Source organism: Anolis carolinensis, chromosome 2, assembly GCF_035594765.1.
Source record: "Anolis carolinensis isolate JA03-04 chromosome 2, rAnoCar3.1.pri, whole genome shotgun sequence".
In the NCBI taxonomy this organism is placed as follows: domain Eukaryota; kingdom Metazoa; phylum Chordata; class Lepidosauria; order Squamata; family Dactyloidae; genus Anolis; species Anolis carolinensis.
In genome coordinates this window covers 563487-587225 of record NC_085842.1, presented here as the reverse complement: position 1 = coordinate 587225, position 23739 = coordinate 563487, and the positions used below count along the sequence as shown (strand labels likewise).

The 23739-nt window shown below is 45.2% G+C and overlaps 3 protein-coding genes across 7 annotated transcripts in view; 2 read left to right on the top strand and 1 right to left on the bottom strand.

Moving 5' to 3' along the window:
• Positions 1 to 23739, bottom strand: part of LOC134296825 (zinc finger protein 239-like) — a 143874-nt gene that overhangs the window by 28488 nt on the left and 91647 nt on the right. For 4 of the 5 annotated variants that reach the window (XM_062972689.1, XM_062972693.1, XM_062972697.1 and 1 more), the window contains exon 3: positions 4640 to 4774. Coding sequence is in view for 1 of the 5 variants with exons in the window: in XM_062972698.1 (XP_062828768.1) it covers positions 4640 to 4774 (135 nt within the window). In the remaining 4 variants the exon portion in view is untranslated. Of the gene's footprint in view, positions 1 to 4639; positions 4775 to 5947; positions 6331 to 23739 lie in introns of those variants that run through there. The other variant, XM_062972692.1, reaches the window with a different exon arrangement.
• Positions 7254 to 9964, top strand: LOC134296868 (zinc finger protein 24-like). Its single transcript, XM_062972871.1, has 2 exons — positions 7254 to 7380; positions 9262 to 9964. Exon 2 carries the CDS (start codon positions 9389 to 9391, stop codon positions 9947 to 9949), a length of 561 nt encoding a protein of 186 aa, XP_062828941.1. The 5' UTR covers positions 7254 to 7380; positions 9262 to 9388; the 3' UTR covers positions 9950 to 9964.
• On the top strand, positions 10460 to 23108 carry LOC134296853 (zinc finger protein 501-like). The gene is made up of 2 exons (XM_062972821.1): positions 10460 to 12308; positions 20417 to 23108. Exons 1-2 carry the CDS (start codon positions 12275 to 12277, stop codon positions 21604 to 21606), a joined length of 1224 nt encoding a protein of 407 aa, XP_062828891.1. The 5' UTR covers positions 10460 to 12274; the 3' UTR covers positions 21607 to 23108.

Below are 23739 nucleotides of genomic sequence, written 5' to 3'. Positions count from 1 at the left end.
TAGTAGTCATGGGCGATTTCAATTATCCCGATATCTGCTGGAAAACAAACTCAGCCAAGAGTACAAAGTCCAACAAATTCCTCACTTGCCTTGCAGATAATTTTATGGTCCAGAAGATAGAAGAGGCAACAAGGGGATCAGCAACTCTTGATCTAATCTTAACAAATGTGGAAGACCTGATCAATACAGTTGAAGTGGTTGGATCCTTAGGGGCAAGTGACCATGTGCTCCTGCAGTTTGCAATACAAAGGAATGCTGAAACTAAGACAAGTCAAACACGCATTCTGGACTTTAAGAGAGCTGACTTCCAAAAAATGAAGGAATTACTGAGCGGCATTCCATGGACGCCGATATTAAAAAACAAGGGAGTTAAGGATGGATGGGAGTTTTTCAAAAGTGAAATACTCAAGGCGCAAATGCAAACAGTGCCAACAAAGAAGAAAAATAAGACAAGTGCAAAGAAGCCAGAATGGATGTCCAAAGAACTTCTAACTGAGCTAAAGCTCAAAAGTGACATGCACAAGAAGTGGAAAAGGGGAGAAATCACCAAAGAAGAATTCAAACGTATAGCCAACTCCTGTAGGGAAAAGGTTGGCAAGGCTAAAGCGCAAAATGAGCTCAGGCTTGCCAGGGACATAAAAAACAACAAAAAAGGTTTTTTTGCTTATGTTGGTAGAAAAAGGAAGAAAAAGGAGGCGATAGGGCCACTGCAAGGAGTAGATGGGGTGATGGTGACAGGGGATAGGGAAAAGGCAGAACTGCTTAATGCCTTCTTTGCCTCGGTCTTCTCACAAAAAGAAAGCCATCTTCAACCTCAGCAACATGGAATGGACGAAGGATTGGGGGAAATCCAACCCCAAATAGGGAAACAAGTTGTCCAGGAACACCTGGCCACTCTAAACGAATTCAAGTCCCCAGGGCCAGATCAGCTACATCCAAGAGTATTGAAGGAACTAGCGGAAGTTATTTCAGAACCACTGGCAATCATCTTCGAGAGTTCTTGGAGAACAGGAGAAGTCCCAGCAGATTGGAGGAGGGCGAATGTGGTCCCTATCTTCAAGAAGGGAAAAAAGAACGACCCAAACAATTACCGTCCGGTCAGCCTCACATCAATACCAGGCAAGATTCTGGAAAAGATCATTAAGGAAGTGGTCTGCAAACACTTAGAAACAAATGCGGTCATTGCTAATAGTCAACACGGATTTACCAAAAACAAGTCATGCCAGACTAATCTGATCTCTTTTTTCGATAGAGTTACGAGTTGGGTCGATACAGGGAATGCCGTGGATGTAGCATATCTAGATTTCAGTAAGGCCTTCGACAAGGTCCCCCACGACCTTCTGGCAAGGAAACTAGTAAAATGTGGGCTAGACAAAACTACGGTTAGGTGGATCTGTAATTGGCTAAGCGAACGAACCCAAAGGGTGCTCACCAATGCGTCGTCTTCATCATGGAAAGAAGTGACAAGTGGAGTGCCGCAGGGCTCCGTCCTGGGCCCGGTTCTGTTCAACATCTTTATTAACGACTTAGACGAAGGGTTAGAAGGCACGATCATCAAGTTTGCAGATGACACCAAACTCGGAGGGATAGCTAACACTCCAGAAGACAGGAGCAGAATTCAAAACGATCTTGACAGACTAGAGAGATGGGCCGAAACTAACAAAATGAAGTTCAACAGGGACAAATGCAAGATACTTCACTTCGGCAGAAAAAATGGAAATCAAAGATACAGAATGGGGGACGCCTGGCTTGACAGCAGTGTGTGCGAAAAAGATCTTGGAGTCCTCGTGGACAACAAGTTAAACATGAGCCTACAATGTGATGCGGCAGCTAAAAAAGCCAATGGGATTTTGGCCTGCATCAATAGGGGAATAACGTCTAGATCCAGGGAAGTCATGCTCCCCCTCTATTCTGCCTTGGTCAGACCACACCTGGAATACTGTGTCCAGTTTTGGGCACCGCAGATGAAGGGAGATGCTGACAAGCTGGAAAGCGTCCAGAGGAGGGCAACTAAAATGATTAAGGGTCTGGAGAACAAGCCCTATGAGGAGAGGCTTAAAGAGCTGGGCATGTTTAGCCTGCAGAAGAGAAGGCTGAGAGGAGACATGATAGCCATGTACAAATATGTGAGGGGAAGTCATAGGGAGGAGGGAGCAAGCTTATTTTCTGCTGCCCTGCAGACTAGGACACGGAACAATGGCTTCAAACTACAGGAAAGGAGATTCCACCTGAACATCAGGAAGAACTTCCTCACTGTGAGGGCTGTTCGGCAGTGGAACTCTCTCCCCCGGGCCGTGGTGGAGGCTCCTTCTTTGGAGGCTTTTAAGCAGAGGCTGGATGGCCATCTGTCGGGGGTGCTTTGAATGCGATTTCCTGCTTCTTAGCGGGGGGTTGGACTAGATGGCCCTTGAGGTCTCTTCCAACTCTACTATTCTATGATTCTATGATTCTATGATAAGCTGTACTGGCATCCCATACTGTTTGAATATCTGTAACTTGATTTAAATTAAGTTCCAAATATTCTTTCAGTTTTTCTTTCAAATTCTCAATTACGTCCTCCTTTTGCAGTAGTGATTCATTCAGCTGCCATCTAAGTGTTTTTAATAATAATAATAATAATAATAATAACTTTATTTTTATACCCGCCCCATCTCCCCGAAGGGACTCGGGGCGGCTTACATGGGGCCTTGCCCGATAAAACAATCAAATATCAAAACACAGCAATAAAACAGTTATCCAATAAAAACATCAATTACAGTAAAAACAATCGTTAAATCAACATAAAACATACAATATTAACACTGGAGACTAATTCATAGAACCCAGGCAAAGTGCAACATGTGCCGAAATGGGGAAGGGCCATTTTTTACTTTCTTTTTAATTACTAGAGTCACTGGATTATGATCTGAGATAGTTTTGGGTAGGAGTTCTGTCTTTTGAACAGGTTTTGAGTTTGGCAGATATCCATATCTTTTCCATTCTAGAGAAAGTATTTTGTCTTTCTGAAAATTGTGTACTGTATATACTCGAGTAAAAGCCGAGGCACCTAATTTAACACAAAAAACTGGGAAAAACTATTGACTCAAGTATAAGACGGGGTGGGAAATGCAGCAGGTACTGGTACATTTCAAAATAAAAATAGATAGCAATAAAGTTAGATTAATGGAGGCATCAGAAGGTTAAATGTTTTTGAATATTTACATACAACTGCAATTTAAGACTTTCCAACTGTGATTAAATTATTATTCTAAGCTTCTTCAATGTAAATGTGCTTATATATTCTTCCAATAATCACCATAGTTTATTTTAACTATACATTTTGGGGGAAATGCAGTGTGTATACGAATAAAGAAAAGTGGGAAAGACGAGTGCCGAGGAGAGGAAGGCGTGCGCTGCACGGGAAAGGAGGAGAGGCTTATACTTGCGTATATACAGTATATTCTTTGCATCCCCCTCCCCGAGAGTTTGTCTTTCTTTGGTGAAATCACTCCATTCCAATCTCCCAAAAGGCACCCGTTTTCATAATGGAGGTCTGTTGGAAACTAGGCACGTGGGGTTTATATATCTGTATAATGACAAGGGTGGGAGAAAGAACTCTTGTCTGCCTGAGGCAAGTATGAATGTTGCAGCTGGCCACCTTGATTGACACTGAATTTCATTTTCAAAGCCTGCCTGCTTTCTGCCTGGGGGAATCCTTTGTTGGGAGGTGTTAGCTGACCCATTGTTTCATGCCTGCAATTCTCATTTTTTGAGTGTTGATTTTTATTTACTGATTTTAACCTCTGAGGATGCCTGCCATAGATGTGGGCGAAACGTCAGGAGAGAATGCTTCTGGAACATGGCCACACAGCCCGAAAGACATACAACAACCCTGTGATCCCGGCCATGAAAGCCTTTGACAACACATTGATTTTAGAGTCTTTGGGGGAGGATTTGGATTGTGTTTCCCTGCCTGGCAGAAGGTGGTGGGGCTGGGTGGCCCTTGGGGTCTCTCCCAACCCTCTGGCTTCGGGGATTCCTCGTGTCTCAGTCCTAGGCCAAGGCTGCCGCCTCCCCCTCCCCCGCCTCCTCCTCAAGGACTTGGGAGATATTTGTCTTGGGATACAACTCCCAGGTTCCTCCAACCCTCATGCCAGGAGGGTTTCTGGGCGTTGTAGTCCAAGAGAGCCATTCCCTTTGGGGAGAGAGGGAGGGTTAGAAATAAAGTTATTACTATTACTATTATTATCATTATTCCCTCCACTCTCTTGAGCAGGGATTCCCAAACTCTATTCCTCTGGGATTTCTTGGACTTTAGCACCCAGAAGCCTCAGCTGCCTTGGCCCAAGATCAGGGATTCTGGGACATGGAGTCCCCAGAAGTGGAAGGCCAGGGCTTGGGAAGGGAGGCTCCTGAGAAGGGACCAGGCTTCCACGGCTGAACTGCTCTTGCCATCCAGAAATGCTTCCCAATGTTTAGTTGGAAGCTTCTTTCCCACAATGTGAATCAACTGCTTTCCATTTTAGTCTCCAGAGTAGCAGGAAAAACTTGCCCTTTTCTCCTCAGTGGGACATCCTTCCCCATATTGGCTCTCCTGTCCCCTCGGCCTTTCTTTCCCTCTCAGCTAAAGATACACAAACTACTCCCAAGTCCGCCTCACCTTTTGGCACCTGCTGTTCCTTCTCCACTTCGGCCTGGAGCTTCTTCTGCACGGCCTCCGCCAATCCCTCCCTGCAGACGCCCTTCTTTCCGCAGGACGGCCCTCTCTGCCGAGGGAAGGGTCCGGGTTATGGGTCTGTTGCCATTTCCAAAAAAGGACAAAGCCGTCAAAAAGGGCAAAGCAGCAACAACAGCAGTTCAGCAGATCAGGAGCTCCATCATAATAATAATAATAATAATAATAATAATAAACAGATGAAACAATAGATCACACCCTCAGCTGCTGCAGAAAGATTGCACAGACAGACTACAAGCAGAGGCAGAACACCGTTGCTCAGATGATTAATTGGAACTTGTGCCACAAATACCATCTGCCTGCAACAAAGAACTGGTGGAATCACAAGCCCGAAAATGTTACAGAGAATGAACATGTCAAGCTACTCTGGGACTTCCGAATTCAGACAGACAGGGTTTTGGAGCACAAGACCCCTGACCTCACGATCGTGTTAAAAAAAAGTATGGACTGTCAATATTGTCATCCCAGGTGACAGCAGGATTGAGGAGAAACAACTAGAAAAGCTGACATGATAATTTAAAGATCGAATTACAAGGACTCTGGCACAAGCCAGTCAAGGTGGTCCCAGTGGGTGCAGTGGCTAAAAACCTTGGCCTGCACTTAAACACAATCGGCGCTGACAAAATTACCCTCTGCCAGCTGCAGAAGGCCACCTTCTTGGGAGAGGCACGCATTACTCGCCGATACATCACACAGTCCTAGACATTGGGGAAGTGTCCGAGGTGTGATCCAAGACAGCCAGCAGAGTGTCTGCTGTGGACTCATCTTGTTATGTTTCAAATAATAATAATAACAACAACTTTATTTTTGTATCCCGCGCCATCTCTGCGAGGGGACTTGGGGTGGTTTCTCTGGGGACCAATCCCAACAATATACAATCAAATGCATTCCAATCCCAAGGAATTAATACATCAGTGCCTCTAAAACACAACATCCCAAAAGCGTAGCCCATGAGATGGGATCAGCCAAACAGTCTGGACCTGAACCATCCAGGGCTTGAAAGGCCATCACCAGCCCTTTGACTTGTGCCCAGTGACAGGCTGTCAGTCAGTGGAGGGGGGGGGGGGGTGTCAGCAACCTGGCTGCCCCGTTTTGGAAGGCGCATGCGCAGAGGGCCTGGAGGGCCGAGCAGGCCGCAGCCTCCCCGGGACAGACAGACAGACAGGCCAAGGCCGGACGGGGAAGGGAGGCCCGTCAGCAGGGACCCCGAACCCTCACCCAGCTGCCCCTGACCTGCTCCTCTCTCTCTCTCTCTCTCTCTCTCCCGAAAGGCCTCCTCCTCCTCCTCCTCCTCCTCCTCCCTCTTCCTCGAAGGGCGCTCACAGGAAAGGGTGGAAGGCGGGGCTTCGCCTGAGGGAACTAGGCGCTTCTCCCCCCCCCCCCCGCCTTCCCCCCTTCGCTTCACGGTCCGCCAATGGGAACCCGCCTTCCTCTCGCGCGTCATCGGTCTCCGGGCAGGAACGCCCCCGACCCTCCCCTCGCCCTTGGGCCGTGAAGGGTCCTTCCAGAAATGGGCCAATGGGGATCGGCCTGGTCTCTCCGCGTCACCAGTCTCCGGGCAGCCTCGCCCTGGCCTTCCCGCCCGCGGGTCATATGACGGGCTGAGTGACCGTTGGGAAGGCCGAGGCCTGAGCCGGGAGCGAGGGGGGAGGGGCGGGGAGGGGCGGGGCCTGCCTTCTTCCTTCCTTCCTTCCTTCCTTCCTTCTCTCCGAGCCCGAGCCTGCGGCCTCGTCCTCCGCCTCGTCAGTCCTGGTGAGTCTCGTTGCCAGGCCTCCTCCCGAGGGCCCAAGAGGAGCCAAGGCCCAAGGGAGGGAGGGAGGGAGGGAGGGAGGGAGGGAGGGGAGGCCGAGGAGGGCCCGGGCCTGGCCCACTCCCAGGCGGGCCTTCCTCTCTCGTTCTCTCCCTGGGAACACAGGCCACCACCGCTCTCTCTCTCTCTCTCTCTCTCTCTCTCTCTCTCTCTCTCTCTCTCTCTCAGCCAGGCCTGGGCAAGCTCCGGGCCTCCCTCCGGGGCGGGGTTTTGGACTCCAACTCCCAGAAGGCCTCCCCTCAGGCCCCGCAGGCCTCCCCTTCACCTCCACCTCAAGACTGCGGAGAGAGAGAGAGAGAGAGAGAGAGAGAGAGAGAGCAAGGGACTGGGGAAGGGAGGTCAACAGACCAAGAGAAGGAAGGAAGGAAGGGCGCTCGGAAAGGGAGGGGCCCCCAGGGATCAGCTGGCATGGACATTCACAACAGAGGGACATGCAGACAAAGGGACAACAACAACAACAACAACAACATTTGTATCCTGCCACCATCTCCCCCAGAGGGGACTCGGCGTGGCTCACAGAAAGATCCCATACAAAACAGGAACAATATACAAGACAGCAATCAACAAGAAGCCCTGCTTGACTCTCAAGCCAAAAGTGGGTGGTAGAAATCACATGGTACCAAAGCTGACTGGCACAACCTGGGGATCCCAACCAGGCCCTGGAAAGACAGGCGCTTGGCTCCTCTGCTGCTGAATTCACAGGCCCAGTGGGGAAGACATCTCACCACGTTCAAACAGTGGACGTGGCTCTTCATGAGACATGCCGCACCGTCACAGGATGTCTGCGCCCCACACCACGGGAGAAATGATACTGTTGAGTCCCTCTGGGGAGAGAGGGCAGTCTAGAAATGAAATGGTATTTATTATTATTATTATTATGATTATGGCACCATCTGACATCTGTGGGGAAGTAGCAGCCTGTAATGAAAGGACCAAGGCAGTGACATCTCTGGCCCATCCCCTCTTTGGATATCAGCCAGCATGTCAATGCCTTAAATCAAGAAATAGTTTCCTAAGATCTACAAAGATACCCGCAGGAACACCTCAGCAACAACTTTATTTGTGTGTCCCGCCTCCATCTCTCACTCCTTCCTTCCTGGCCTGAGATGGAGGGATGGAGAATGACCTCCACAAGAGGAAACGAAATTTGGGGCAGATGAGGTATCAAAGAAATTGCTTGGGGGGGACGGGGGACACACGGTGGTATGGGATAATATATATATTATAATATATATATATATATATATATATATATATATATATATATATATGGGTGAAAATAACAGTGGATGCAAAAATGTATTGTAGAATTGTTTTGAATATTGAATATTATGCGTCTGCTGTATAACAAGGGGTGTCTATATTTTTTAAAAGAACTATATCAATGTCTTCTGTATCATGAGGAAAAGGAAGGGGGTGGAGGGGGGAAGAGAAGCCTTGTCTTTGTTATAGCTTTTACATCGATCTCTTTAACCCAATACTAATAACCTATAGTATTATAGACAGTGTCTAAAGTTTTGGAAGATCCAAATGTCCTCTGCGACAGAAACGAATGCACTCTTGTCCTCAGGACTTTGCCTTCCCACGCTATCCACTCTCCTTCCCGCCGCCTTTTCCAGTTCTTTGCATGTATTTCATATCATAACGACTGCCATATAGATCTAAAATATCAGTTCCATTAGTTAGTAAATTAGGATTGTGTGGGTAAGAATTCACTATGTTACGTTGTTATCTTCTTTTATTTAAACACTACACAAATATGTATTAATATATATGTTGTCACTCTAAAATACCTAATTAACAAGGCTCGCAACCTTTTGTGTTCTAATCAAAGAGTGCTGATAGGTCAATTATTCAAAGTCTCTTGAATAAAGAGTTCAGAAATAGTACAAAATGTAACTGTATACTATTAATAATATTTTAGTCAACAGATCCTTCTGTGGCCATCTTCCTTTGCTTTGTGAATTCAATGAATGGCTTCCATTCTTCTTGGAAGTTTCTGTGTATTTGTTTGTTGTACAGCTAAAGTTAGTTTGTCCTATTTGGCCATTTCAAAACCTTTTGTAATCCAGTTTTCTGGTGTTGGCATGTCTTGTTGTTTTCATAGTTTTGCGTATTCAGTTCTTGCTTCTGTTGTCATATAAAGAAAGAGTCTTTCTTGATGTTTCCCAGTAGAAAAAGTTATGGTTTTAATGGGATTTTGTACTCTAGAATAGTTTCCATGTCTGTGTGGATTTTTATTCAGAATTCGTTAGTCCCAACATATCATATGTGTGTCTGTATTTGAGAGTTTTTCTGGAGTTATGTACCATCTATGTATCATTTTGTTGAAATTTTATTTAATTGTGTGACTCCTTGTAAATTTTAGTCATTTTTACCAGAGCTCTTCCCATTCTCGTGGACTTATTGCTCAGCCTAGACTTTTCACCCACTGAATCATAGGTTTTTTAATTTCTTCATCAATTGTAAAATCTTTCAGAAGAAATTGATGCAGCTTCCCAGCTGGCTTGTTTTTTGTCTGTAGCAGTTGGTTCTGCTTACAATATGAAACAAATATATCAAACAACTACAATCACATTTCAAAATTCCATTTAAATTAAATTACATTCAAACCTTTATAAATATACATTTCAAGTCCAAACCGGGTCTGTCATTATACCTTGGATCATATAGTTGTCATATCTGCTGTTATTGCTCAAAAGCCTGGTCCCACAACCTTTCTGCCTTTCTTTCACAGAGGAAATGTGATTTTGGGCTGAGAATCTCGGAGTAGAGCCTGTGGAGGGATTTCTTTCCCTTGAAAGAAAGAAGAGGAGGAAAAACATCTTGGATACGGTTGGGTTCTTCACCAGAGTGGTTCCAGCATGGAGAGACCCAACTCACGTGGGCCTGAAGCAGGACCTGGGGGCAGTGGGGAATCCTGGGAAAGAACCAGACATGAGTCCCTGAGTGTGGACCTTGACAGCTCGGACACACAGCGCCAGCGCTTCAGGCAGTCCTCCTACCAAGAGGGTGAAGGACCCAGAGGGGTTTGCAGTCGTCTCCACGATCTGTGCCGCCAGTGGCTGAAGCCAGAGCAGCACACCAAGGCCGAGGTGCTGGACCTGGTGACCCTGGAGCAGTTCCTGAGCATCCTGCCCCCAGAGATGGGGAGCTGGGTCCGAGAGTGTGGGGCAGAGACCTGTTCCCAGGCGGTGGCCCTGGCGGAAGGCTTCCTACTGAGTCGGGCCGAGGACAAGGAGCAGGAAGGACAGGTGAGAGCATTCCCTCTGGGTTTCACTAACCTGGGGACTGATGGACAGGTTAAACGTACACCCTGCCTTTCTTCCGAGATGGGACCGATGTGGGGGATGAGCAAGGCCCTGCTCCCTCGGCCTCTTTCCCCACCTGCTCTGCCCCTCCATCTCTACCGTCAGCTTGGTTGATGCTCTGCTCAAGATAGAACATAGACAATGATGGGAGGGGGAGGGGGGCATTGGTTCCAAACTAGGTTGCCATCTCAGAGTTATTCTTTCCAAAAAGGTCTAGAGGTCTGTGATATTTCTGAACTTTTCCCAAACTCCTTCTGGAACACTCTGTGCTCTTCCAGGCCCATAATAATAACTTTGATAAGTATTTTATAGAAATGTAGTTTTAATGTGGATCTTTTATAGAAATATTTATTTATTATTTAATTTATATACTGATCTTCTCCCCAAGGGGGACCCAGAGCAGTCTTACACAATGGCAGAATTAAATGCCACATATAATACAACATGCAAAAAAAAAAAACCAAACATAAAATAAAAATAAAATCTGGTATCCAAATCAAATTAAAACAATTAAAACCATGTGACCATTACAACGGGGGAAGTTTTGAGCCAAAGTCAGAGCCCTAATATGCATCTTTGTTCAATTTTGGCAATGTTCGTATTTTTAAAATTGTGTTGTAACCCGCCACAAACTGCAAGGACAGGCAAATAAGAAATAAAATTATTGTTGTTGTTTTGTTGTTGTTGTTTTTCTTATATGTAGGCATTGGGTTATTTTAGGTAGCCCTTCAGTATCTTCCCAGGTGGGACCCTAAGCTGAGCTGAGCCCTGAAACTGAGCTGGAAGACAAACAGCAAAGAATCACTTTAGTCAATTGAACTACCAAGCCCAGTACTAGTTTCATTCCAACATATTCACAGCACTGCTTGTGAGATAAAGTCCTAAACCCTCACATTGTAGATCTTCTTGGGCTGTTGAATGCGCCTGTGTTCTTAGGGCCGTTTCCTCATCGGTCTCTTTATAGGACTGCAATGGTCACCTCTGAGGCCTGTTTCTGTGACCAGCTTTCCACCCCTTGCTCTCTCTCCAGGGTCTGGAATGATGCTGTGGCCGAATCCTCAGCCGTTTCTCCCCCTTTGCGATGGAGTGGGACTGAGTCAGGTAAGCAGGAGGATTCCTGGGAGAGGAGGACGGGGCCTGCCGGGGTGCCTTTGGTTCCAGGATTAATGGCCAAATATCTGTTTAAACAGACAAGATTTAAGGTGTTTCCTTAGAAGTGAAATACTGAAGGCACAATTACAAGGAGGGGAAAAAATGAAGAGAAAACTAAAGAAACCAGAATGGATGTTCAAAGAACTTTCAACGGAGCTAAGATTTAAAAGGGACATGTACATGAAATGGAAAGGGGAGGATCACCAAAGAATGTAAACGACTAAACAGCATAAGCATAAGTAGCAGATCATGAAGAAGGCCATCTGGAATCACTTAGAAAAAATGCTGTAATCACTGAAGGGCAAGATGGGTTTCTCCAAAACAAGTCATGCCAGACTAATCTGTTTTTCAGTAGAGTTCCAAGCTTGGTAGATGAAGGAAATGCCGTGGGTGTAGCACATCTTGCTTTCAGTAAGACCTTTGGAAAGGCCTCTCCTGGTTTTATAAACAACTAGTAAAAAGTGGGCTGGATAATACTCCTGTTCAGTGGATTTGTAATGGTTTGAGTGACAACGGGTGGAGTGGGCCCAGTACTGCTCAACATGCGTATCTTATTTTCAGATGACAAAAAATTAGCAAGCATAGCTGACAGTCTAGAAGATAGGATCACAATTCAAAATGGCCTGAACATGTTAGAGAGCTGGGCCAAAACTAACCCAATTAATGTCAACAAGAATATATGTAGAGTAGTACACTTAGGCAGGAGAAAAATGCCATGCACAGGTACAGGAGGGGCAACACCTGACTTGACAATCATTCATATGATGGGATCTTGGAGTGTTAGAGGACTGCAAGTGGAACATGAGCCAACAATGTGATGCAGCAGCTGAAAAGACAATGGGATTTTGGGCTGCATCCCAAGGAATATTGTGTCTAGATTCAGGGAAGTCATGGCGACCTTCTTTCTGCTTTGGGGAGACCTCACCTGAAATTACACTGTGTCCAGTTGTGGGCATCACAATAAAAGGGGGAACATACCCTGATTCCATTTCTGATTCTATATATCAATTAAGAAATGGTTCTTACCTGTGACCAACCCGTCGTCTCTACAAAGCTTACCTTTGTGGCATGGAGGCCTTCGCCCTTTCCCTTTCAAGCAACCAGCAGGAATGTAAGTTTACTTTAAATTATTTCTTGTCATCATTTTTCTTGATATCTCTCACGTGAGGAGGGAATCTTTTCTTCTTCCGCCAGGGCCCAATCGCCTTTGAGGACGTGGCTGTGGATTTCTCCCTGGAGGAGTGGGTTCTCCTGAATCCGGACCAGAAAGCCTTGCACAAGCAGATCATGGAGGAGATGAATGGGATTGTGGACTCTCTCGGTAAGGCTCCCTCACTGATGGGGATTTCTGTTTCAAAAGGCAGTATTAGCCTAAATCGTCACAGTCACTGAGGGTCCGCAAGGCAGGGCTTGTGTTAGAAATATATGACATAAGAGTAAATAATAATAATAATAATAAGCACCAATTCAGACTCAAGTGGGAAGATTTCCATAACTGGAGTCAAGGCAAAATCAGTCAGTCTCTCTCTCTCTCTCTCTCTCTCTCTCTCTCTCTCTCTCTCTCTCTCTCTCTCTCTCTCAATCTCTCTCAATCTCTCTGAGTGTTTATGTGAGAAGAAAATAGAGGGAGGAAGCAGATTGGCTGGAGAGAGGGGCCGGAGAACGGATCATGAAAAAAAATCCCAAACTTCCCCTAGCTTCAGATACGCAGAGGCAGCTATACATCTTACGATCGGTGTGATATTCAACCTTGTTTTTCCTCCTAACCAGGCAGGATAACCTTTGCGTGTCTGAAGGCTCAGCTCTCTCTCTACGCTGCTTCTCCCAGCACACAAACAGCCCCCAGCCTCATTCATTCGCAAGATTGTGACATTTAATATCATGTGTTCTGTGTTCTGTGCTTGTGAATGATTGGGGCCTGAGGTTTTTGTGCACAGGGAGAGGCATAGAGCAGCCGTCAAACTCTGCCCCTCTCCTTCAAGTGGTAAGAGTGTCACTCATGGTAGTTTCACATCTGCAGAAATCTAGCTCTTTCCAATTGAGTGCATCTTTTTGAAACACTCTGTATATTTATTTCATCCTAAATGTTAGAAAATCCCAAATTATCCGCAGCCACTTTCCTAAATTCTTGTATGTGAAGAGGTTGCAGCTTCCGGATAAAAGGTGTGCAGAATTAGACAGGTATTGGAATCAGAGCTGAACAAAGGGACAGTCGACAGAATGGTATTTCCAAGAAGTCTCTGTTTCTGCGGCATCAGGATTTTGTTGGGGAAAATTACCCCACAAAAAGCAGACCACCTATAATTACCAACAGGATACTTATAGTTGAGCATCCAGGTCACAACAAGCAGAGCATGAAATGATGTAGCTGTAAAAAATCAAGAACTTTGGAAGCAAAGCTGCAGAGTTCAGTCTTTAAAATTACAAAAAAATTAATAACTACATTTCTTAATAGTAAAGGACTGGGTCTGAGCTACTCTCTATTTCCATCTCTTCTCGGGTTTAAAAGAAAGGGAAAAACTCCAAGCCCCACATCTCTCCTGACACACAAGCAGAGAGAGGTCTTAATACACAAAGTACACACTGAGATATAAGTCAGAAATCTGAAGCAAAAGCATGCACCATTCTACAAACCAATCAGAATGAGAGAAAGAAACACAGAGAGAAGAGTAGATACATCCCAACTGTCAATCAGGAGACAAGGGGGAGGGATTCCCTCAGCCTATTCTGAAACTATCTCACTGTTTCTCATTGAGGACTGCAGGCTTGAGCAGCGTGGGGTTGAGTCACAACAGATGGATCAGCAGCTCTTTCCTCTGGTCCAGTCTTGTCCTTCCTCCCAGACTGGGATGGTGTGGAGGCAGTCTCTTCTCTCTCACGTGGGATGTTACGTGGATGCCACTCTATCTGGCCGAGTCCTACAGACATCCCTTTTTTGGTCCTTCTCTGCCTTCATCATTGTTCTCCACTTTTTCTTTACAGTCACGGTTTTGCACATTCACAGCTTTGTCAGGCAAATCTATCCCTTTGCAACTCATATTTACAGCCAACTTCCAAAAACTGTAAAAGTCCCATTTGGCAGTTGGTGGTAAAAGGGTAAGAATCTCTGCAATACGGTAGAGTCTTGCTTATCCAACCTTAGCTCATCCAACGTTCTGTATCATCCAATGCAGTCTGCCTCCCGCCGGGATCCACAGCTGTTTCTCTCGGCAGCAACACGTCTCTCTGCGCACTAGTCGCCTGCCAGGAGGGGTGAGACGTAGTCAGCGCAGACAGCGTCCGACCTGCACCGGCTGCGTCTCACCCCTCCCAGAATGACAAACTTTGTCTGTCTGGCCTGTATCATGTACTCTGACCCAGTGGCAGCTCTCCAGATTTTCAGACACAATGGTTGTCATCCTATTTTCTTGACTCTGTTCACGAGCGATACCAGGAAGTGAAGTGCAGCAGGGGCCCTCCCTTTGAGCTATGGCCTCTTCTTCAATAATGCTCTTGTGCTGTTTACATTTCCCTCCCACCAGGACCCCTGTGGGAACCCATAGTTTCTACACATAGAATAACAAACAGCGTGTTGCTGCCCAGAAAAACAACAACACGCCCAAAAACAATACAAGTGCAGCCACGCTCCCAAACAAGTGGCAGACCCTTTCCGCCACTGATCTGTGCATGCCCTTTCTTCTGCACGAGAATGGCTACGAAGAGAAAGAAGTTTGTTTTATCCATGGAACAGAAACTTGAGGCAATCAAGAGACTGGACAAAGGAGGAACAATACAGAAAGTAGCCGACGACTAATATGTCCAACAGGTAAGAGTAGGAGACTGGAAAAGGAATCGACTGGAGATGGAAGAATGGTGTACCTCCAAAGTTACCAATGGTGTGCTGAAAGAGGAAAATGATGAAAAGGTTTGACTATGAAAAAGTTAGTGAAGCTTTGTATGTTTGGTTTGTGTAGTCCAGAGACAAAGGCGTGCCTATTTCCGGGCCTATTTTACAGCAAAAGTCGTGTTTTTGAAAGGAATTTAATGAAGGGGAACCAGATTTTACAGCAAGCATTGGTTGGCTCGACAGGTGGAAGAAGCGTTATGGAATCAGTCGGTTAAGTGTTTGTGGTGAGAAGCTGTCATCAAATGATCAAGAAATAGAGGCATTCAAGAAAAACGTACAAGACTTTGTTGAAACTCAAAGCCTAACAGGCGATCAGATGTTTAATTGCAAAATGTTACCAAGTAGGAGTCTTGCAGCCAGAACTGAAGCAGCAGCCCCTGGCTATAAGCGTAGTAAAGAAAGGCTGACAATGTTAGCAGGCAGCAGTGCTACAGAAATCCACAAAATGGGCCTCGCAATGATTGGGAAGCCCAAAAATCCAAGAGCCTTTAAAACAGTTTCAAAAAATGCTCTTCCTGTAAAATACTACAATCAAAAAAGTTTGTTGATGACCAGTGAAATTTATTTATTTTGTGTCAAAAGCATTGCATAATAAATAAGTTTAAAAGTGGTAAAATAGAGGAATCACAAACAGCTAAATAGTTTTGGACCAAAAGCGGGCAACAGCAACTGCATTGTCCGTAGCTTTAAACAGCTCCTCCTCCGTGCATGAGGCAGGGCATTGTGGGCAAGCATACATATGAGGAGTTGTTTGTTCTGCTCCACAGTCACACAAGGTGGAAGATTCCTCCAGGTAGTGCCATCTTGCCAGGTTCCCTTTGGATCTGCCCACTCCGCTTCTGAGTCTGTTCAGGGACTTCCAAGTTGCCCATTCTTGGTTTGCCCTGAAGGAAGGAAGACCCTCGTGGGGGGCCATCCAGTTAGAATTGCCAGGTTTAGCTGCCCAGAGGGACACCCTTGTTGCTGCTGGAGGAACATCAAGAGGAGGGAGTGGTGGTTCTCATGAAGCCCTTCCTTGATTTGAGTCTGGTGGGAGGAGGGTGATAGTCATGCAGTGGGTGGCCTTCACAATGTTCAACCTTTTTTCTCTCGCAGTTAGCAGCAACTTCCCGTTGCACGTCAGGAGGGGCAATGCCAGCTAACTTGTAGAGTTTATCAACAGGTGTAGGTTTAAGGCATCCCGTGATGATTCTACATGTTTCATTCAGTGCTATGTCCACCTGCTTTGCATGGGCAGACTTGTGCCAGACAGGACAGGCAGACTCAGCCGGTGAGAAAGACAAGGCCAAGGCTGATGTTCTTATTACTTGTGGGTCTGCTCCCCATGAGCTGCCAGTCAGTTTCCGCAGGATGTTGTTGCGTGCAGCTACTTTGTGCTTGGTGTTCATGCGGTGTTTCCTATATGTTAGTGTTCGGTCTAAGGTGACACCAAGGTATTTAGGATGAAAACAGTGTTCGAGCTCTTGGCCTTCCCAAGTAACTTTCAGTTTCCTGTTGGCTTCACGGTTACGTAGGTGGAAAGCACACACTTGTGTCTTGGCAGGGTTCGGCTTCAGGTGGTTCTCCTTGTAGTAGCTGGAGAGATCTTTCAAGGCATTAGTGAGCTGGTTTTCAACTGTTTCAAAATCTTTTGCTTGTGTTGTAAGGCCAAGGTCATCAGCATATATAAAGCTCTTTGTGAGTGGTGGTTGTGGCTGATCGTTCGTGAAGATATTAAATAAGGTTGGTGCAAGAACGCTTCCTTGGGGTAAACCATTCTTTTGCCTCCTCCATCTGCTTTTCTGGCCCTGAAACTCCACATAGAAGCTGCAGTTTTCCAGGAGGTTCTGGACAGTTTTTGTAAAGTCAAAGTCCCGGGTGATATGGTAGACTTTATGCAGCATTTTTCTATGTTGCACCGTGTCATAGGCTGCCGTAAGGTCCACAAAAACTGTTCCCGTGATGCAGCCTTTCTCATAGCCTTCCTCGATATGTTCAGTCAGATGAAGAATTTGACCTGTACAGTTTTTCCCTGGTCTGAAACCTGCTTGTTGTGCAATAAGCTTTGGTTCGATAACAGGTCCTAGTCGATTTAATAGCATCCTCTCATAGACTTTATATAGATGACATAAGAGGGAGATTGGTCGATAGTTCCTGGCATTGGAGGCATCTTTACCAGGTTTTAAGATGGCAATGATCTTAGTTTTCCTCCATGCTCTGGGAATCTGTTTGTGTGCCAGGCACTGATTGTAGAATTTCAAAAGCCAGTTTTCAGCTTTGGGGCCCAAGTGTTTGATTTGCTCCATCATCAGGTCATCTAGGCCAGGTGCTTTACCAGTCTTACATCGCTTGATGGCTTCTTTGAGTTCTTTCAGGTTTAGAGGAGAAGACAACTGGTGGGTTTCACGTTCTGGCACCCTGTTGATTTTCATCTTTACTCTGCTGCGGTTGGTTTTCCCATTCTGAATTAGCTGGTGAGCTATCTGGTCTGGTGTTAAGTTTGCATGTCCATGGTTGACCAGAGGGTCACTATCCAAGCGTCTCAGCAATTGCCAGGCTTTTTGGCAACTCTTGGACATGTCAAGGTTCTCAAGCAGCTCTATCCAGCGGTCTTTCTTAGCATTAGCTATGGCTGTAGATAGTTTTTGGCCTGCTGCTATAGTCCCATCACTGTATGGATTCTCTTGAAAGAGTCTGAGATATTCCTGTAGCTGATTTAGTGATTCTTCATTTAGGCCTGGTAGGTAGCTTGTGTGACAGCCTCTAGGGATTGAGAGCCTCGAAAATCTTTTCACAGCTTCTACAAACAGGTCATAATTTTCTATAGAAGGTTCTATATCAGAAATAGCTGCTTCCAAGGTCTCTGTAAACTTTGACCAGTTAGCTTTATTGAAGTTATATCTTCTGCGGAATGGGACACTTTGGTCTTACAGCTGCATATATTACGCAGCATATTGGTCTGTGCTGAGTATTAGGTATCAGGTTTAATACCCTTTTAATGCATTGGTGGATTATGCTTTCAATTACAAAAATCAGATCAGGGTTATAACCACGCTTCCATCGGCCGCTATTACATGATGGTGGTAATTTACTCTCATGAAGGAGGCTCATTCTACTATTATCGGCCCATGTTAGAACTGCTTCACCATTTCTATCATCTTCGTCATAGCCCCAGACACAATTATGGCTATTGAAATCTCCCACAATAAAATGGGCTTCATGATTGTGACAATTGGTTGGGGGCGTAAAATAGAAATCAGCCCCAGGTTTGTAGAGTGAAGATACACTGCAACTATCCAGTTCCACAGATAGGATTTCAATGTTGTTCACTTCTGTGAGAGAGGTTGCAGATATTGCTATACCAGATCGTACAAAAATGGCACTACCATATTGTCTGTGAGGTCGTTCCACTGCCAGTTGCATTCCGAGAATTTTTGGTCTTCTCATTGTGATGTCTCTGTGTGTTTCCTGTATACATAAAATGTCACACGAGATGTCCTCGGACATTTTGGCTAATAGCTCTTCCTTAGCAAGTGACAAACCTTCTATATTAATAGACATAATTGTCAGCAATGGTCTTGATAAAGACCTTTAGTGTTCATCCATTTGTGGAGAGATAAAACACATTTAAAATGTTTAAAAAAATGTTTAAAAGCAATGCAATGCTTTTGGATTGGAAAGATCAGCCGTTTACAAGAAACGTTGCCCAGGGGACGCCCGACTGGATTTACTCAGTCTTCGAGGAGGCTCTTTCCATGTCCCCCACCAGTGAAATGTTCAAAGACTAATTATTATTATCATTATTATTATTATTATTATTATTATTATTATTATTATTATTATTATTATCCGTTATTTATATTCCGCTCTATCTCCCCAAGGAGACTCAGGGCGGATCACAATACACATACACGGCAAACATTCACTACCGTTTGGACAGAACAGAATAAGACAAACAGAAGGAGGTATGTGGTCTGGAAGTCCAGTTTTTGGGTGCCTTGGAGGCTGATGTTCTGCTCAGATTCAGTCATGGGGGTGCTGTTGCTTCATTCTCTATGACGAAGAGCCATCAGAACTTCCTCCTTCCACCTTCCTCTTGGTCACCGCATTTCTGGTCTTGTTCTTTATGGTGTTTTAAAATACCTCCCCCGCAATTTGCGTTGCCTCATTTCTCTATTTACAGCTTATAAACTCTTTTCGAACTGCTCAGGTAAACAGTGAGCTGGGCTTGAGGTCGAGCGCTCACCCCCGACCGGGCTTCGAACTGGCCACCTTTCGGTTGGTAGATCTTATTACTGCTACAGCCCAGCCCTAAGGAACTTGTTCCTTCCACGGAGGAATTTTTGAAGGAAATTTACCTGCCCAGGAAAGCGGTTTTGTTGCTAGACAATGCCCCAACACACCCTGATGCAGAGGAGCTTCAAGAGGGGGACATGAAGGCGATGTTTCTGCCACCGAATGTAACCGTCATATGCCAACCGATGGATCAGGGCGTTTTGGAAGAGCTCAAAAGGAACTATTGCAGGAAGCTATTCTCGGCAAGGATAGAAGAAATGGAATAAGTTGTTAGGCCTCTCAGGATCTCACACAAGGATAGGGTTTGGGCTCTAGAAACCGCAATGACACACATCAAGCAACAAGAAGAAGCTACGGGGATGGACATAAAGATGCCGCAAAGATGGCGAGACTTGTCAGCGGAGAAATGGCAATAGTTGGAAAAGCAGGCAAGGGTCACAGATTTTAAAAAATCTTCACAAGACTGAACTTTTTATGGATTTAACTTCCAACAGTGTTGTTTTATGCAATTCTATATTTATAGTCAAGTTTTTAGTAATAAATATTGTTTGTAGTCAATGCTTTCAATACATTGCGATGTTTTGGTGCTAAATTCGTAAATACAGTGATTTCTCCATCATGTTACCGTGTATTGAACTGCTTTTTCTGTTGATTTGTTGTAAAACATGATGTTTTGGTGCTTAATTTGTAAAATCATAATGCAATTTGACCTTTAATAGGCTTTTCCTTAATCCCTCATTATCCAACATTTTCACTTATCCAGTGTTCTCCTGGTCAGTTTATGTTGGATAAGCGAGACTCTGCTGTTCTCTGAAATTAGGTATGGGATCTTGTACGTTGGAGCGGAAAAATCCAACCTTCAGGGAGCATGGGAAAAGAGAACTGGGATTGGGGGAGAGAAATAAAAAGGAGAGAAGGATGGTGAAATGGGTAAAGTCTAAAGCTAGAGAAAAAGGCAAGCATTTGGATGTGAAGGGAAAAGGCATCCATTCCCCAGAGAGAAGGAGACGGAATAAACAACCGGGCTGGGCTGAGCAACAGGGAGCCTCTGGAGCGTATGTTACTCATCTCTCTCTTAGAGGCTCCAGGCAGACAACCAGGGTCCATCTTCACTGAACAAGGGGAGGGGAAAGGACAACGTGTATATCTTCTTTTCCTCCATGTTTATGTTGTCTTAAGGATCATTTCAATCCACTCCTTATCCCACTTCCTTTGAGTCTTTATGACGCACACTGAGGAATGATTTTTTATGTTCTTCTTCTTCACAGTAGATAACGGGGAGAAGAGCCATGTATGCACCAAATACAGGAAGCATTTTGGACACAACGGGTGCCTTCATCGACACCAGCAAGCCCACAGAGAAGATGGAGGTTCTGCCAGAGAAAGGCCCAACAAATGCATTGTATGTGGGCAATGTTTTACCCAAAATGTGGCACTTGTCCTTCACAAGACACTTGATGTTGGGAAAAGCCATCTTAAAGGGAAAGTATCTGCAAAATGTGTGGTGAAACACAAGGAATTTCACACAGGTCAGGAACAATACAGATGCCAAGAGTGTGGGAAGTGTTTTGCTTCCAGTTCAGCCTTGGTGAGGCTCAAAAGACTCCACACAGGAGAGAAGCCACACCAATGTCAGGAGTGTGGGAAATGTTTTGCTGAAAGTTCAGCCTTGTTGAGCCACAAAAGAGTCCACACCAGGGAGAAGCCATACAAATGCCAGGAGTGTGGGAAATGTTTTGCTTTCAGTTCAGCCTTGGTGAGGCACAAAAGACTCCACACAGGAGAGAAGCCATACCAGTGCCAGGAGTGTGGGAAATGTTTTGCTTTCAGTTCAGCCTTGGTGAGGCACAAAAGACTCCACACAGGAGAGAAGCCATACCAGTGCCAGGAGTGTGGGAAATGTTTTGCTTGCAGTTCAACCTTGGTGAGCCACAAAAGACTCCACACAGGAGAAAAGCCATACAAATGCCAGGAGTGTGGGAAATGTTTTGTTTGCAGTTCAACCTTGGTGGGCCACAAAAGACTCCACACAGGAGAAAAGCCATACAAATGCCAGGAGTGTGGGAAATGTTTTGCTGACAGTTCAAACTTGATGAGCCACAAAAGAGTCCACACCAGGGAGAAGCCATACAAATGTGAGGAGTGTGGGAAATGTTCTGTTTCCCATTCAGACTTGGTGAGGCACAAAAGACTCCACACAGGAGAGAAGCCATACAAATGCCAGGAGTGTGGGAAATGTTTTGCTGACAGTTCAAACTTGATGAGCCACAAAAGACTCCACACAGGAGAGAAGCCATACCAATGCCAGGAGTGTGGGAAATGTTTTGCTTACAGTTCAAACTTGATGAGCCACAAAAGACTCCACACAGGAGAGAAGCCATATAAATGCCATGAATGTGGAAAATGTTTTACTCAGAGTTCAGCCCTTAACCAGCACCAGAGAACACATACCGGGTAAAAAACAGCCATTGTGGGTAAATGTCTGATTTCAAACAGGACCCTTTGAGAAGTTCTGCGTCAGATTTGGTGGAGTCCCGTTCTTGTCATTTGAACCTGTAAGTTGGAGGTCTGTTCTCTGGAGCAGCAGAAAGCAAGCTCTGTGTGACAATCCTTCAGAGCAGTGGTTCTCAACCTGTGGGTCCACAGATGTTTTGGCCTTCAACTCCCCTAAATCCTAACAGCTGGTAAACTGGCTGGGATTTCTGGGAGTTGTAGGCCAAAACACCCGGGGACCCACAGGTTGAGGACCACTGCTTCAGTGTCAGTTCCTGGAAGGTGTAGGAGACAAAGATAGGCTCACACAGCTTGTAGCTATGGAAAACTTTATTGAATCCGCCTTGCCAAAATGGCCGCAAAGCTTCTACTGCCCGTCTTCCGCTCTTTCCCCTCAGTATATTGGGTGGTTGCTTCCCTCCTCCCTTCACGTCTCTTCTTCTCCATTCACACCTCCCTTTCCTTTTGTCCTTTCCCACGTCTGAAGACCAGACCCTGTCATAAATCAGCCTTCCCAGCCAAATGGTCTTCTTTATCCGATTTGTTGTAGTCAGGTGTGAAAAGAACAGCTTGGAGAATGCTGATCTTTTTGCATCCTGACATTCAGAGAGTTAAATATGATTGTCTTGTCACCTCGTCTGAAAAGAAATAAACCATATGTGATTCCATCACTTGTTCCTCTGGTCTTAGTTTCCAGCTCCATTTCCACCTTGGTTTAAATGTCCAGTTTGTGAACGTTGTGCCCCTACAGACACATCCTCTGTTTTCCTCTTTAGTCAGGACTGGTCAGCTTGAATATTGTAAATGGCCGTTATGGGAGGGATCCAGAGTTAGCCCCTTCCCTTTCAGACAGTGGCTCTCAACCAGTGGTCCACGGACTACCAGTGGTTCGCAAGAACTAAAATACGGTCTGCCTTCTAACCTTCCCTTCCTTTGCTTTCTTTTTTCTAGCCCTTCCTTCCCCTTTCTTCCTTCTTTCCTTCTATCCTTGTCTTCTTGTCCCTTCCTTTGCCTTTTCTCTTGCCCTTCATTCCTTCCTTTTTCTCTTCCCTCCCTTTTCTCCCCTTTGCCTTTTCTCTTGCCCTTCTTTCCTTTTTTTCTTCCCTTCACTTCCCTTCCTTTTCCTTCTTTTCTCTTGCCCTTCCTTCCTTTTTCTCTTCTCTCCCCTTCCTTTGCCTTCTTTTCTCTTGCCTTCTTTCCTTGCTTTTTCTTGCTCTTCGCTTGCCTTCCCTTCCTTTGCCTATCATATGTTATGGACTGGAGTAGAGTACAATATATGTCTCATTTGATGCCTTATGAACTTGAATGCAAACTATAATTGTTTTTATTAATCTGTTTATCCTATTATATTATATTATTGATGTACTCTGATTGTTGTTTATGTGAGTTTAATATGTCGTAAGCCTCTTTGGGTCCAGTGAGGGAGAAAAGCAGGATATAAATAAAGATTCATCATCATCATCATCATTATTATTATTTTCTCTTGCCATTCTTTACTTCCCTTTTTCTCTTCCCTTCCATCCCTTTGCCCTCTTTTCCCTTGCCCTTCCTTCCTTCTTTCCTTGCTTTACCTTCCCTTCCCTTCTTTTCTCTTGCCCTTCCTTCCTTTTTCTCTTCTCTTCCCATATTTTCCTTTGCCTTATTTTCTCTTCCCCTTCCTTCCTTCCCTTCCCTTCCTTTGTCTTCTTTTCTCTTGTCCTCCCTTCCTTTTTCTCTTCTCTTCCCATATTTTCCTTTGCCTTATTTTCTCTTCCCCTTCCTTCCTTCCCTTCCTTTGTCTTCTTTTCTCTTGCCCTTCCTTCCTTTTTCTCTTCTCGTCCCATATTTTCCTTTGCCTTATTTTCTCTTCCCCTTCCTTCCTTCCCTTCCCTTCCTTTGTCTTCTTTTCTCTTGTCCTTCCTTCCTTTTTCTCTTCTCTTCCCATATTTCTCTTTGCCTTATTTTCTCTTCCCCTTCCTTCCTTCCCTTCCTTTGTCTTCTTTTCTCTTGCCCTTCCTTCCTTTTTCTCTTCTCTTCCCATCCTTTCCACTACCGAGAAGGAAGGCCCTGTCTCTCATCCCTGCCAATCATGTCAGCGAAGAGGGCGGGATTGAGAGCA

What these genes read in the sequence shown, in the direction of transcription:
- LOC134296868 (XM_062972871.1), top strand. Translation starts at nt 9,389, where the DNA reads ATGGAGAGACCCAACTCACGTGGGCCTGAAGCAGGACCTGGGGGCAGT.
- LOC134296853 (XM_062972821.1), top strand. Translation starts at nt 12,275, where the DNA reads ATGGAGGAGATGAATGGGATTGTGGACTCTCTCG. An exon ending in TGGGATTGTGGACTCTCTCG is followed by an intron (nt 12,309 to 20,416) that starts GTAAGGCTCCCT and finishes TCTTCTTCACAG; the next exon opens with TAGATAACGGGGAGAAGAGC.